Genomic DNA, 14,963 nt, shown 5'->3' on the forward strand with positions numbered 1-14,963 from the left:
ACTTACTACATTTTAATGACAATCGTAGTGCGGTAATTATTTCTGTGGGTAGTGCATCCTATTTGGTTTTTACAAAGTAGTTGTAATTTGGGAGTCCATAAATAGTTTGTCTTGGGGAATTTTATATAGAGATGATTTGTGAAGGTGCCAGCTTTTTTTTTTCCAATAAAAGCACCTTTGGACCTCTGTCACTGCCTGGGAGTATCTAGAGTCCGTGTGCATTGTACGTGTCCTCGAAGGAGACCGCCAACCCCGAATAGTCTTGTACTGCCATGCACACTCCTCGCACAACTCTGGGCCTGGAAGGTATGTGGCGGTGCCCGCAGGGTCCGGGGTGCAGAATTGGGCTTGGAAGCGAACGGGCCTGTTGTACTTTCCGTGTCACCCAAATGACTACATCTGGCCGGGCCTTCCCGCTCCGCCACCTTTCCCTTCTTCCCCCTAAATGTGCTCCTCTCCCTCCCCCACCGCACAGAACCATCGTCCTCCTCCCTTGCCTGGACTTGGTCTCCTTGGACCACTGCCTGCTCTCCAGGACCTTCTGTCATTCCCCACTGCACCCAGAGGGAGACCCGTCTCCTTGTGACGTGGCTCCCCTCATCTGCGGCCTTGCTTTCCCTTCGTCCTCTGTCCCCCATTACTTTGCTTTGGCTGCAGGGCTTCTCCAGACTCGTTTTACTCCAGGCCGCCTTTGAACAGCTCACGTCTGGGTGCCTCATCTTGTCTCGCTTTTCCCTTTCACTCCTTCCTGTCTCAGCCCCCTGGCTCTCTAGACAAGGTCAGCCTTTCCTTCACGGCACTTTTGGGTGAAGAGATTTGTGCTTGCTTGTTCAAGGCGAAGCCTCTCAGGATCCCCGAGGTTCGGAGAGCAGGGATGGTGGTTTTATACTATACCAGCACAGAGTATCTGCTCAGTTATTTATTGAATGAATACCCAGACCCTTCCAGGGTTTCAGAAAGGCTTTTTGAGTGCTGTTCCACTTTCTGGAAGGGTCTCTGAGGTGTTTCTGAAGCTGTGTGCATTTCTGCAGGGGTCTGGAGGCATGAGGAGTTGGGTGCACCCTCTGGACCACGGGGCAGAGTGGGCTCTGGCGGCCACCAGGGCCCCACACCGCCGGAGGGTGTCCTGACTCACCGCCCTGGGGCGAGACCAGTCAGACCTATGCTCCCAGTGCCCCCCTGTGATAAAGAACATGTAGTTAACGGGATTTCCCCTTACTCTTTTGACCTTCTTGCTTGGTAATCACAGAAAATGTACGTGAAACGGCCAGTTTTGGTATGAGGCGTCTGAAGGAAAGGAAGGAGAAAGATGTGATAACAGCCAGCTGCGTTTCTTAACACAAACGAAACTGTCCATTTAGAGCGCTAGCCTCACTGTACCCGGGTTTATCCAGGGGCGGGGGCAGCTGAAACCCCGGACGCCAGGACGTGTCCCCCGCAGGTGCAGCCGGGGCAGAGAAACATCGGTGAACGGAGACTCCTGACACTCAAGTCCATCACTGCAAACCGCTCAAGGTCACAAATAACTTAGGGACTGCCTGAGCACTGGAGCAAACCTGAAAAAATGGGTGTGATCGATCTGAGGAGCAAACCAGGTAAACTGTGATCTGGAACCGAGGTGGTCTCATTTTAATGTGGTCACTTTGCAAGCACTTTTGTGTTACTGCCGCAGGAAGAAATCGGTTTGGCCTCAACGCTTCAGTGACTTCTCAAAATGTCTAGCTTGGGCTACAGAGTTTCTCACCCCATTGTGGTTTCATCTCTGGTGTCCCTTCACCTTGGCCCCGGAAAGTCCTGGATGGGAGGCCTGTGGAGAGACAGGCCCGGAGCGGTTTCTCACCCAGCTCCCCTGCTCCTGGCGGGGGCAGGGCTGCGGGATGGGGTGGGGGGTGGGGGGCTGGGCCAGCAGAGGGGAGGACGGCATTGTGCATTCGGCGGGGACCAGGCCCAGCTGGCCCCAGAACACTCCCTGCCTGAGTGGAGTTTGGTCCGTGGGTTCACACTTAGGGAAGACAAATGGTCTCCGCAAACGGAAGCCACTAGAAGGCTCACCTCTGCCACAGAGCTGTCCTAGGTGGCCGTGTCGCTCAGGTGGATGCCAGCTTTGCTATGAAAAGGGCATCAAGGACAAGGCATCCCTGCAAGTCTCACATTTTATAGAACTATGCCTTTAAGTGCTGCATAAAAATTCTGCCCCCTTCAGAAATCTAGCTTTGAGGCAGTAGCCCCGTCCTAGAAAAGGCTTCTTCCTCTAGCAGTTCACCTTTTCATGTGCAAAGGCCCGTGCAGGGTGGCTCCACGCCTGTGCCGGCTCTCTGCCCCGTCAGCTTCTTGGTCCGTGTGTGCCAGGCTCCGCTGCCGAGCGAGAAAGAGAGGAAGCCGTGCACAAAGGACCATTTTGGGAAACTTTTTATTGCAAATTCGACTGCACATTGATTTTTGAGAGGAAACACTGGAAATGGATCTTCCCAGAGCAGAAGAATGCAAATGACAACAAGACACATTACAGTCGCAATTAAGGAGCAGAATTCTTTTCCATTAGCACTTTAAAAGCCACTGTCATTCAAGCAGAGTAAGAGCAGATTCAGGTGTGATCTTGCAGAAGGTTAAGAAAGAGGCCCCCCCCCCCCCCCCAGGAAACCACAAGCTCAAACATGGACGCAGCCATGGGATTTCTGAGCACCCATCTCTCACTGCTTGAGGGCCAGGCAGGAGGCTGCCCATCGTGAAGATAGGTGGCCAGGCTGGGTCCCTGGTCCCACTGGGCACTCCCAGCTGGCTCTACTTGGGGCCAGAGAAGGGAGTAAAGGCCTTGTCACTGCCTGCCATGCACGCTTCGATCTCCTCCACCGTGCGGGGCACACAGGTGAGCAGTTCCATGCCACTAGCAGTCACCACGACGTCCTCCTCGATCCGGACCTGCATCACAATGACAGACACTCATGGGGCGCCTGGGTGGCTCAGTGGGTGAGCATCCGACTCTTGGGCGTCGGCTCAGGTCATAATCTCATGGGTCCTTGGATTGAGCCACGTGTCGGGCTCCACGCTCAACAGGGAGTCTGTTGAGATTCTCTCTCTCTCTCTCTCTCTCTCCCCCCCCGGCCCCTCCACCCTACTCGGGCGCGTGAGTGTGCACACGCATGCTGGCAAATAAATCTAGAAAAGAAAAACTCTGGGAAAAAAAGAATGACAGACACTATTTCTGAGTTGGTCTCACACACCAGATTAGAGGCTCAGACCAGCCGCTGGGTTGGGGGAGCCCCTTCTAAGGAACGGTCTATCTTGCCTGTGATGGAAGGGGCTGGCCTCCAGGCCTCCGTGGGAGGCTGTTGAGACGAAGCCTCCTCCCATGGGGCCATCTGCTCCTGCCACCTGCCCACCCAGTCCTTGCCCCTTGCCCGGGGGACGGGGGCCCCAGAGTGGGCAGGGGTTTTGTAGAATCTGCATCTGTCTTGTTGAGGAGCGAGGCACCGGTCTGTGACAGACCATGAGAAGGCACATGCTGGGTCCTTCTCAAGGGAGGAAGTGAAGATCATCCCCACCCCCACTAGGGCTCCTGTGTCGAGACAAAGGGGTGACGCACTGCAGTGTGCGCGTGTGGGTGTCCAGGGGGCTCGGACGCGGGGCCTGTGGACACTCACCCCCCCGAATCCCCGGAAGCGCTGCAGGACCTCGCGGTTGAAGAAGCAGGCGCGGGCCGGGTCGGCCAGGGCCTCGTCCAGGAGGTGGTCGATGAAGTAAATGCCCGGCTCCACGGTGAGCACCATGCCCGGCTCCAGGTGCCGCGTGGTACGCAGGTTCCGCAGGCCAGGCTCATCGATGCGTTCCACGCCCTGTGAGGAGAGGAAGGGCCCGGAGGACCCCAGCGCTGGCACGGATGGAGGGTCCCCGCTGTGGCGACAGCCAGATGGCCCCTAAGGCCCACCTGCTGAGCCCTCCCTGCTCTCACTGGAACTGCCACGGGCACTTCGGATGAGACCCTCCACTCTCTGCAGACACCCCCAGACTTGGCCGGTTCCTGCCCCTCGTTAGCCCCCGCACTGCCTGTGGGAACCCTGTGGACACCTATGTGCACGCCCGCGGGCCGAGCTGCCCGAGCCGGCAGCCCTCACCCAGGCCCTGTCCCTGCCAGACAGGGCGGCAGAAGCCAAACTCGGGAAGCCAAAAAAGCTCTTAAGGCGGCTGCGAGGCTTCCCGCGCTGCATCGTGTCTTCCAGGCAGCTGGAGTGGAAACCGGCCCCAGAAGCGCTGGGCCCCGCTCCCCCAGGCCAGGACCCAGGTTTTCCGTGGGGCCTTCCAGGAGGAGGAACAGGTGCTGTCCCCAGGACAGGCCTGACGCTGCTGTGCACATGCACGAACGCGCACGCGCGTGGAACCTGGGGGCGTGGCCCCAGGGGAGCACACGTGGGGGGCCGGCCCCCGCCCTCACAGAGCAGGCGACAGTGGCGGCGTGCTCCCTGCAGAGCCACCCTCTCCCCCCGAATGCCTACCTGGCCTGGGCCCCTCGATTCACACGGCAACGCCAACACCTGTCTCCCTGGGTCCCCGAGGCCGCCATCCGGCCCCCGCCCCGGCCCCTGAGCATGGGGTGGGCAGTGAACAGGCGTTCTGGTCGGGCTCTGAGCCTGCCCTGCCCCGCTCGCAGCTCTCGCCTGGAAGCCCGGCTGCTGGAGACGGAGCTGTCATTTCTGACTGTTTGGGGGCCAAGAACATCAGACTTCAATTAGTGGTTCATGTAAGGTAACCAGAAACAGGCTGGCTCGGCCTCCACGGCCGGGCACAGCAGGGAAGCCTGTGACGGGGATTCCAGGAGGGTGGGGACAGCAGGGCACGCGGAGAAACTTGTGCACGGCCACCCCGACCTGGCCTGAGTCGGGCTGGGGCAGAAGGGAGGAGGGGACACCAAGGCACTGTGACCCCTGATGGCTCACGCTTTGGGCACAGATGCCCCACTGGAGTAGCACCCAACCCTGTGCCACTTTCTGCCCAGAGGGGCTAGCCCAGGCAGGAGGGCCAGGGACGCACCCCCGTGCTCGGATGAGAGGTGCTTATGGGGCTGGCCGGTGGCCTTCGGCCATCTCCACTCCGTGCCTGCCCTGGACACGCCCTCCCTGTCCCTTACCTACGTGCTACCCGCTAGGTGCCTGTCCCTTTCCCTCCACTCCAAGGTTGTCAAAGCCAGGGGCCCAGCAGAGGCAGCAAACTGGTACAGTCAGGTCCCCCTGTTCCCCCTCAGTCACTGTGGGCCCACGTCGGGCCACTCCATGGGCGCGCCCAGGGGAGGATGGTCTGCTCAGGCTTGTATAGAGACAAGCCCTCCGGAAAATTTCAGGACCGCCCATCCAATTGTGGGTGAGGGGAGAGCGGGAGGGGGCCCTGCCGCGACCCCCCGACCTTTATCCCTTCAGAGCATTAGCTCCCAGGAGTCTCCCACCGCGGGCACTGCCCGAGCAGGCCTGTGCGAAGCATGGGGGCTGGGCAGTGGAGAGCAGCCCCCCCAAAAGGGGAGAGGCTGAGCCCCCCGCCCCTTCAACCCTGAGACCTTCCGCCAGGGCAGCAGGCCGGACAGGGCCTCCACTTTTACTGGGCTCTGAGCAGAGGAGACCCAGATGTGTCTGGAGGCCTGAAATAAAACAAATGACTTTTATAGGAAAAGCCATATTTTTTTTCTACAATGTTTATCTGTCAAAAGAATAGACTCTGTGAGCACAAAGGCCTGCTTACTGGAAAAGATAAAACAGTTTGCTGCCAATTTTCTCTGGTGGAAAAAAAGCGCTCTGGCGACTAATGAATAACGAACCTCAGTTAACAATGTCTGGAAGGCCCTGCTCTTGGCTCCCTGTACACAATGTGATGGATAGAAATTAGGAAATTAAAACTGATTTTGTTTCTCCAAATTTAACTGTTTACACTTGAGGAAAAAAAATAATTGAATAATAATGCTCCTCTTGAGCAATTTTTTCCCCCCAAAAATCATTCTTCGTGCTTTCAAAATACCCTGCAGCCAACAGGCCCAGCCTAGTCTTGGCTAACTGGCTGGTGGGCCCCAGGGCGTGCACGATTGCATAAGCAGCCCCCTGCACCTTGGGCGCCAGGCCAGGCGGCAGGGCCAGGCTCACCCCCGCCCACCCGGGGCCCGGAAAGGCTGCAGCCACCTGCCGGGCAGGGCCTCCCCAAGGCTGGCTGCAAGCGCCCGCTGGGTGGTCCTTTCAAGAATCAGTGGGTAGGAAGGGGAGGGAAAGCCTTGTCTGGAAATGCCCACAGAAGCCTCCCTCCCCTGCTAAGCGTGCCTGGAGGGCCCGCAGACGAGGAGGCCATGGCGGTGTGCTGGCCCAGGGGGCTGGGGCTGCTGCTGGGCCTGTGAGGGGCGCTGGGCTCTGCTAGTCCCAGGAAGGACCCAGGTCAGCCCCTTATGGCAGTGCCTCACCGCCCCGGCTTGCATGAAGCCAGAGGCAGGAGGACACCATGGTGGTGGTGCCAGCCCGGTCACTAGACCCAGCTTTGGGGTTCCTGCTGCTCTGTGGGAACTGCGCGCTGACCAGAGATCTACCACCCCGCAGGGCAGGGGCTCCCCCCAATGCACAGCCCGGGGCTCGCCAGGCAGAGCACACACATCTGCCACCAGGCCCCAGGCCAGGGCCACCAGATGAGGCACACTCTAGGCAGCCCCCCACCCCACCAGCCCCCACAGCGGCCCCGGGGCCAGGATCAACCAATGGGTGCAGGGCGAGGAGGAGCAGGGGACCCTGTGGGACCCCATTCCTCCTCCTCTTGCTTGTCCTACTGCAGCCCAGCTGGCTCCCAGAGCCCCGCCCCGGGGAGGGCCACTCATGCTGACGTGTCCACACTGACCTGAGGGTAGCCTCCCACGTCGTGCACATCAATGCCCAGGAAGTGGCCAAGCCCGTGAGGCATGAACACGGCTCCCAGGTGGGCCTGGCTCATGGCGTCAATGCTACCGCTCAGGATGCCGATGCGGATCAGCTCCTCCAGGTGGATGCGATCGGCCAGGCGGTGCAGGTCAGGCCACCACACCCCTGCGGCTCCAGAGGAGGCTGCAATGAGCTGTGAGGACTGGCTGTCTGGCCGGGGCTCCCCGGGGCAAGGTTTGGGGGGCCCATGAATCCCCTGCACGGGCTGAGGCGGGATGGCCGGAAGTGGGTGGTGAGGGGGCCGTGCCCGGCCCAGCTGTCCAGGCCGGGCTTTCCCCGCCGTAACTTGGGACCTCGAGACCTCTCCTCTCTCCCGATCGTACCCTCGGGGAGGCTCCTGCGGCCCACAGCCAGGCACCCAGCTTAGGGCTACTCCGCAGCCCACACCACGTCTGCCCTCGGCCAGAGCAGGCTTCTGGGGCCAGGGGAGCCCGGGAAGACCCCTGAGCATCAGGAGGAGAAAAGCGTCTGTCCCCGGCAGATGGGGGGGGGGCGGCCTCAGAGAGCCCCAGACCAATGCTCAGAGCCTCAGTCTGTGGGGTGAGGGCATCCCTGCACACCCCTAAGTGGGGCTGAATCACCCTTGGAGCTGCAGAGGGGAGCAAAGGTTTCCGGGGCGAAGGTGCGGCTGGCGCGGCCTCACGGCCTGGCTGGCAGGGGTCTGCGGCCCCACCCGCTACGAGCAGGGGCGGACCATCTCCACGGCAGCCCAGACATCCAGGCCCCAGACTGCTGATCGAACTCATCCTTGCCCCATGCTTCTGAGGCAAAGGTCACCGTGGAGAGCACGTCCCCAGGCACTGAGTTTCGGAGTGTGAGCAAGCTCCGGGGCTCCGCCCAGGGCTCTTGGGCAGCCACCCGCAAAGAGCCTCGGCTGGTGCCAGGGCACGCTGGCCCTGCCCACGGGGCTGGAGAGTCCCCACCATCAGCCTTACTCCACGGCACCAGGCACTCAGCCTAAGCACCAGGCGAGGCTCAAGGCCGGCAGAGCTCCCTGGCCCGCCCCGCCCCACCGGGCTGAGTTTGGGGCAGGCCACGTGCTGGCTGCGACCAGTGCGCCAGGCCGACAGGGTGGGGGCAAGCACCCCTGTGCCGTGCTCCAGCCAGAGAGGGGGCCAGTGCCGGCCCTCGTGGCCCCCTCCACGTGGCGGGTGACCCTGGCTCCCACGAGGCATCCCCACGATGCCCTGCCCTGCACACCCTCCATGACTGATGGCGGCTGCTGCAGAGGGGCGCCCCCGGCATCCCGCACCATCGGGGGCCAGCGCGGGCCCCGTGCTGGCAAGGGCTGGGCTGGCAGGGCTGGGCTCGGGGCTCTGAATCTCTTTGGCTGGCAGGGGGCAGCCCAAGGGCTCCATCCAGGGCGAGAGAGAGAGGTGAAAGCCCACTCAGGGACACGGGGCATCGCCCCTCAGACACATGCTGGGCGCCAGACCTCCAGGTAGGCCCCCTTCCCCACCAGGGCAGAGGCCCCACAGTCGGGGTCTTGGGCTGGCTGGAGGCACAGGGCTGACCCAGCCTCCTGGATCCCCGGGGTCCAGCTCTGAGCGGGCGGCTGGGGCTGCACCCTGGTCCATTCGCAGGGCAGGGGCCAGCCCATGGCCCCAGGCGCAGGGAGGCCGAGGGGAGAAGACCCGTCTCTAGAGACAAGAGAGCCTCCTTGGGCGCCTGGGTGGCTCAGTTGGTTAAGCGACTGCCTTCGGCTCAGGTCATGATCCTGGAGTCCCGGGATCGAGTCCCGCATCGGGCTTCCTGCTCAGCAGGGAGTCTGCTTCTCCCTCTGACCCTCTTTCCCTCTCGTGCTTTCTATCTCTCATTCTCTCTCTCTCTCAAATAAATAAATAAAATCTTTTAAAAAAAAAGAAAAAAGAGAGCCTCCTTGGAGTCCAGCTCCTGAGGCCCCGTTCTGTTCCACCTGCCAAGGGCCACAAGGTGCCACAGTGGAGGGGGGGCGTCCCGGGCTCTGGCTTTACCCGCCGCACACGGCGGGGCGGGGGGGGGGGGGGGGGGGGGGGGGCGGGGCTGGGTTTGAAGCCCTGGAGGCGGAGCCCGGTGGGCGGCTCTCCTCGGATGCTCGGGCATCCTCAAATGGAGAGCTGGACACCGGGTTCCCGCTCAGCTGCTCGCCCGCCGCCGTGAGCCCCAGATGCCTCCCTTTGTCACACAGCTGCGACGCTGGTCCTAGAAAGCCGGCCGCAGAGGCTCTGGCATCTACCGGGAGACTGGGTCAGTATCCCCCCAAAACTGTCACTGGCCCAGCCAGACCCCGGTTCAACCCTTGATGTTGGCTGTACTCCTGGGGCACCAGCCCGAGCCTTGTGTACCCGCTCCTCCCGGGGGCCGACCTGCTCTGCCTCACTGTCCCCAGGCCAGGCCACCTGTCACACATGCTCACGGAGGCCTCTTTGAGTCACCCGCCGCCTGAGACTCCTCAGTCCCCAGGGCTCAGCCCCAGTGGGCTCTGCCCTGGACAGCCCCTCCCCCCCAGGTCCCGGTTAGGCCCCTCCCTGCACCTTGTCCCCTAGCCAGGCCTGCCTGCTCGCTTCTCCTGTCGCTGGACCAGAGAGCCGCTGCCTCCCCTTGGCACCCCGAGGCTGGCCTAGCGAATGCTGGTTCAAGGGAGAATGCACAGCAGGCTCGACCCTAAGTTCTGCTCCCGCCCAGAGACTCTGGGCCTGAAAGTGCCCCCGCGCAGCTCTGCACACTTGCTCCTGGCTGGCCTGGCTCCTGGGGCTGAGGAAGGGCGTCCCGTGCGCTGGCTGAGACGCCGACTCCAAAGCAACTCTGCTTCTCTTGGGCAGGGGCCTTTCCGGTGGCCAAAGGGGAGCCCCAGGAAGCAGCCTGACGTCAAGCCCGGCGGACTTCCAAGTGGGCTGCGGCCTCGGCACAGCGGGGAGTCAGGTATAAATCACGCTCCGAGCCGGCAGCTCGGCTCCTCTCCTGTCCTCCTGGGGCCGGACGCGAGGGCCGGGGCGGTCCCCACGGCGCCTCTAGTCCTCCTCGCCTGCGCTCCTCGGGCCGGCCTTGCGCACGCTCTCGTGGCTGGCAGTGGGCGGCTGCCTGCGTGTGGTTAGGGTTGTGACAGTGATTCAACCTCCAGCAACTTGGCCCCAGTGTCTGGCCCGGATGGTGGTTACGACACCCTAGGCCAGGGCAGGGGCCCCGAAGTGTGTGAAGGTTGCTGTCCTTGGGCTAGGCTGGAGCAGTGGATGCAAATCAGAGGACTCCAGCGGCACCCCCCCAGGCTCCCCCCCCAACCTCAGAAGGCCCAGTGGTGCCCTCAGCCTGCTTGTACTGGGGATGGATGCCACACTGGGGAGCACACTGCAGACTGGGGGTCACCAGCCCTGCCCACCCTCCCGCCTCCAGCAAGCACCGGAGCTTGTTCCCTTTTCCCTGGACATCTCCTGAACCTGGCCCCTGACCTCTCCTGGCCTCCTGCCGCCTTCCTGCAATGCCTCATTCCCCCTGCATCCTGCAAGGCCACTCTCTTTAGAACATGGGTCAGATGAGGCCGGTCCCTGCCCTGAGGACAGAGCCCCACGTTCCTCAGCCTGGCCTCCCTCTCACCCGCCCCTGCGCCCACAGCCCTTGGTGGTGCTGGCACTGCCCTGTGCCTTCCACCTGCTGGCCCCTTGGCTGGGACCACCTCGCCAAAGCCCCCACCTGCCCACACTCACTCCCATTCTTGCTGTGGGCCTCTGTTAAGGCTTTCTCCAGGAAGCCCTCCCTGACTGCCCCTTCCTGTGCTGCCAGAGCTCTTCCCGCCAGAGGACCGTCAAAGCCTATGCGCCGAGAGGAGGGACCCGTGTCCTGTTCCATGCCTGACCAACATGTGGCCTGAGGAGGAGCCCCAGCCTCCCTCAAGGCTCTCCTGTGTAGTCAGTGCTGTGACCTCATGGGCCCGGGATGTGGGTGTGCCCCTGACCCTGCTCCTCTGGGCACTCAGACCCCAGGATGCCAGGCTAGCAGCTGGGTCTGCGCCCTGCCATCTGGCTGTGGGCTCCGAGGGACCAGAGCCCTGGTGCCCGGGCCCCAGCATGTGTCCAGACCATCCCCGGGTCACAGGCTGGTCTTCCGTGCCCACCTGACGCCCCTCAGGCCACACCTTACCCCGACGGGGCCCGGGCCCAGGCTGGCTCCTTGGAGCCTCCGCAGCATCCCTCACAGCCCAAGGCCTCCTGCCCAGAGCGCAGCAGCCCCAGGGGCTCAGGGCCCCGAGCTCAGCCAGGAGGGCCCGGAGAGCTGAGTCCTCACGGCTACTTCCAGACAAAGAACACACTTCATCCAAAGACAATGGCCCTCAGGAGACCCCGTGTGCGCCAGGCCCTGGGGGTGCTGCAAGCAAGGCGCAGGGCTGGGTCCCAGGGCAGGCCCCAAGGGCTGCAGGGAGCCGTCTGGTAGGCCAAGCTGGCGTGGGGCTGAGAGCCTCTGGCCCAATCCCCCCCAGACCCGCCTGCTGCCAGGACCTCCGGGGACCCATTCACCCTGTGGGAAGGGCAGGGGGCAGTGTGCGCCCCGGACTGCAGGCGCCTCTATGCTGAGCGGAGCGGGACTGGCTCTTGAAGCCTCTGCAAGCAATACCCCCACCTCCCCCGGCCCCCCTCCTGCCTGCAAAGAGCCCGAGGGAGTAAAGGAGGCCAGGGAGGGTGGGAACTTGCCCACCATCCTACAGCCAGCAGGGGGGCCTCTCAGGACAGCAGGGGCCACACGGGTCCTCAGCAGACAGCCCTCCCTGCCCTGACTCCTGCCACAGAGGAAGCCCGCAGTCTGCGTGGCACCGTCCCCACACCTCCGTCTGCGGCATGCCTAAGGAGAGGCCCGAGGGGAGTCCGGCCACTCCAGCCCCTGTCCCCATCCCTGCCTGGCAGGCAGGCAGAGCTGGCTGAGGCACCCCAACCTCAGGCCATAGCAGACACATGCTGAGCCACGTGGGTCTGCACGGCTCCGGGGCCCCGGGTCCTGCCTGCCGTCCGGCCCGCTCTGGAGGCGGCCTGCTTCTCACTTCACATGGGCTGTGCCTCCCCTCCATGCAGGTGGCCGGGACCCTGACCACAGCAGAGTGGGAAGTGAGGGGAGCTAAGCACACCTGCTCGAGTGTGGGAATGACTGGGGGGGGGGGTCGTCTGCATAGACAGAGACTCCACCGCCTTTGCAGCCCAGGAGCAGTGGGGCCCCTGAGCCCAGCATGCAGACTGCACCCCCTAGGCGGGGTCCCGGTGGGGGCATGGGCTCAGAAGTGGGGTGGGGGCTGCAGCCTAAGCGTGGGAGGCCAAGGTGGGCAAATGAGCAGAGAGAGGGAGGAGATGCTGGGAAGTGGGAGGCGAGGCTGCAGAAGGCCTAGGGACTTCCAGGTGACCTCAATGCTCCATGGTGGCTGGAGGGACAGAAGCTGCAGAACGGCCCCGGCGCGGCGGCCCACGGACACCCTTCTCTGAGGTGCTCTCTGGGCACACTCCCTGGTCTGCTCAGGGTGGGCTGCCGGGCCTGACACAGAAGCTGGGGAGAGCTTCGATTCCAGAAGGCAGCACAAGGCCCCTCCCTGCAAGGCCGCAGGAAGCAGTCGTGCCGTCTCAGCGGGTGTGTGTCTTGGCCCAGCAGCTGAACCCACAAACCGGGGGCATTTCCGCTAGGACAAGACATGGGGCTGACCTGGCCATGGCCTCCTTGCAGCTCTGGGGAGGCGACCTGCCCCCATCGGAGCAGCTCTGTGGGCACAGGACGCCCACCCTGCTTGGCCGGTGCGGCATGGGACCCGACGGGGTTGGCCCTGGGGAACCATCGGCAGGGCCGTCTGTGTGTCAATCCCCAGCATCGGTAGGAGGGGTGGGCGCTACAGCAGGGACTCTGCTCCAACCCGAAGCTCAGGGGCGCAGCGAGGGCCCAGCCTGTGCCCAGCTGTGTGTTGGGGGAGGCCCACCTCACGCGGTGTGCAGAGACCAGCTCAGCTGAGCCCAGCCTGGCTGGGCCTCAGGCTTTCTGCCTTCCCTGAGAGTGACATGGCCAGGCAGCCTTATGGCACCAAGGTGCCCAGGGGAGTGCGGGAACAGAGCACCAGGCCTTTCTCAGTGCAACTGGAGGCCCTGTGGACTAGCCTGTGGGCCTGGCCACTTTCTGGGCAGGATCGGGGTTGCTCTGCCAGCCGACTCAGTTGGCCAGGACACCGACCAGGGAAGTGCTACCCGGGTGCCAGCAGACTTTGCTTGTGTGTGTCGGGGGGGGCGGGCAGGTGGGGTAGGCCAGGCCTGGGCCTTCACCCCCATCTCTGCACCGGGCAGAGGCTAAGCAGGGCCAGGGGCTTGAAGCCTGGAGCTCTGAGTTGAACAAAGCTTTCCAAAGCTCTGCCTGCCATCCCTCCAATCCTCACCCATCCACCAGGGACATGTTGGCCTGACTCTGCCTGCCCGTCTCTCCAGTGTGGACCTTGGAGCCCGCCAGTGCAGCCTCTCTGCACTGCAACCCACCCCCACCGCCTCCTCGAGGGACCCACCATGGGGCGTGGGGGCTCATAGGCAGCAGAGCGTGGCTCCGACCTCAGAAGGCGGGAGCACCAGGCCCTTCCAGCTCCTGGCCTGGACTCCGGGACATCTGAATTCGCAACTGCCCGTGCGCAGGTGGAGAGTCCACTTAAGGGAAAGGCGACAGTTTGCTCGGCCTGCGAGGTGATGGCCCAGCGGGGGGCGGCTGCCAAGTGGCCTGGCATGGGGAGCTGGAGGCAGAGGGAGACCCCTCCTCAGACGCCATGCTTGCAGACACCAGGGAGCGCCTCACAGCCCATGGCTAGTGGTGTAGAGAGAGCAGGAAGGGTCATGCCCCTCGGGTGATGGGACTGCGTCTCCAGGCTGGACTTCACTGGGAATGGGTGATGCCTTCCGTGGTTTAAAGGTCAGGCCCCCACCCCCCTGCGGGAACCCGAGCCCACTCCTTCCAGCGCCCCTCCTGCACCTCCCCCACGGAGTCACAAGCACTGTTATACTACTCCCTTCTTCCACACAAAAGGGGGACTGGCCACCCCATTCTGCACTCTTCTGTCTCCATGCAACAAGCATCCAGAAGGTTCCCTGTGTCAGTGCTCCCAGAGTGACTAGGCTTTTCAAATAAGTGATGAACATGAGATGCTGTTTCCTTCTGCAGCCACCAAACCACGCAAGTCCTGTCACCTTGTCACCCCAGCAGGGGCTTAACTTGTAGGTTTTCCTTTCTTATCTTCCCTTGGGGGCTGAGTTGCCTGGCCTGGGACTCCCCTGACTGCCAGTTTCCCTTCATGGCTCCCCTAGCCTCTGCTGGGGGCCCGGTGGCCGGATGGGGGCCATCTGGAAAGGCCTGCTCAGTGTGCCTCTCAAAGTGGCACCTGCTGAGAGTCCCTCAAAAGCAGCACCTTGCTTGTGCTGTGACTCATCCCAACACCTGGCCGAGGGGCCCCGGGGCTGTTTAGCCAACACAGAGCCAAGAGGCTTCAAGAGGCCACACCCTGGGGCTTTCACAGTTTGGGGATCTTCTTTTCCTAAGTAAGGGTTCCACAGAGGGACGCCAATCTGACTGCACGATCCCTCTGATTTCAGAATGAGCTTGGAGTCCAGCCTTCGAGGATGTCATGGCCAGGCCCCCAGAGGGCCCTGTGGCAGCCGCCCACCATTCCCCAAACACCGCGAGACACTTGGCCCCTACCAAAGCCAGCGGCAGCCTGAACAAAAGGGCACCCAACACCCAACTAAACGCCAGTGTTGGCGTCCGCCAGTCAAGCTCTCACTGGAGTGGCCCCTGCGGGACAGGACAGGGGACATGCTGACGTCGCAGTAGCCCCTGCGCGCAGGGGTTCTTGCTGGTGGAGGACGTCCGATGGGATGTGGGGTGACTTTGGGCCGAGCTCCCCAGTTCCCAGCCCTGTCCCTCCGTGGTGGTCAGCCCCTTTCCCAGGGCTGCTCCTGGGGATCCGATATCATCTGGAGTCTCAGCCAGTTGTGTGAGCGAAGGGGGACAGAGTCAGGCTGTGGAGTGCAGGACCTGCCTCATGGCCACTAGCGTCCTCAC

The 14,963-nt window shown here is 62.8% G+C and overlaps 1 protein-coding gene and 1 long non-coding RNA gene across 4 annotated transcripts in view; one reads left to right on the forward strand and one right to left on the reverse strand.

The window, feature by feature from the left end:
* Positions 1–2,392: 2,392 nt before the first annotated feature.
* The window catches only part of PEPD (peptidase D), a 111,714-nt gene continuing 99,143 nt past the window's right edge, over positions 2,393–14,963 (reverse strand). For all 3 annotated transcript variants that reach the window (XM_027618945.2, XM_027618943.2, XM_027618944.2), the window contains 3 exons: positions 6,853–7,037; positions 3,642–3,833; positions 2,393–2,919 (listed from right to left, as the gene is read on the reverse strand). In XM_027618945.2, the coding sequence (XP_027474746.1) occupies positions 2,782–2,919; positions 3,642–3,833; positions 6,853–7,037 (515 nt within the window). In that variant the 3' untranslated portion in view covers positions 2,393–2,781. The remainder of the gene's footprint in view (positions 2,920–3,641; positions 3,834–6,852; positions 7,038–14,963) is intronic.
* Positions 7,256–14,957, forward strand: LOC113936060. The gene is made up of 3 exons (XR_003524188.2): positions 7,256–9,158; positions 9,734–13,594; positions 14,495–14,957. It is a non-coding gene; the product is annotated as an uncharacterized LOC113936060 (long non-coding RNA).

Source organism: Zalophus californianus, chromosome 17 (genome assembly GCF_009762305.2).
Source record: "Zalophus californianus isolate mZalCal1 chromosome 17, mZalCal1.pri.v2, whole genome shotgun sequence".
Classification (NCBI taxonomy): domain Eukaryota; kingdom Metazoa; phylum Chordata; class Mammalia; order Carnivora; family Otariidae; genus Zalophus; species Zalophus californianus.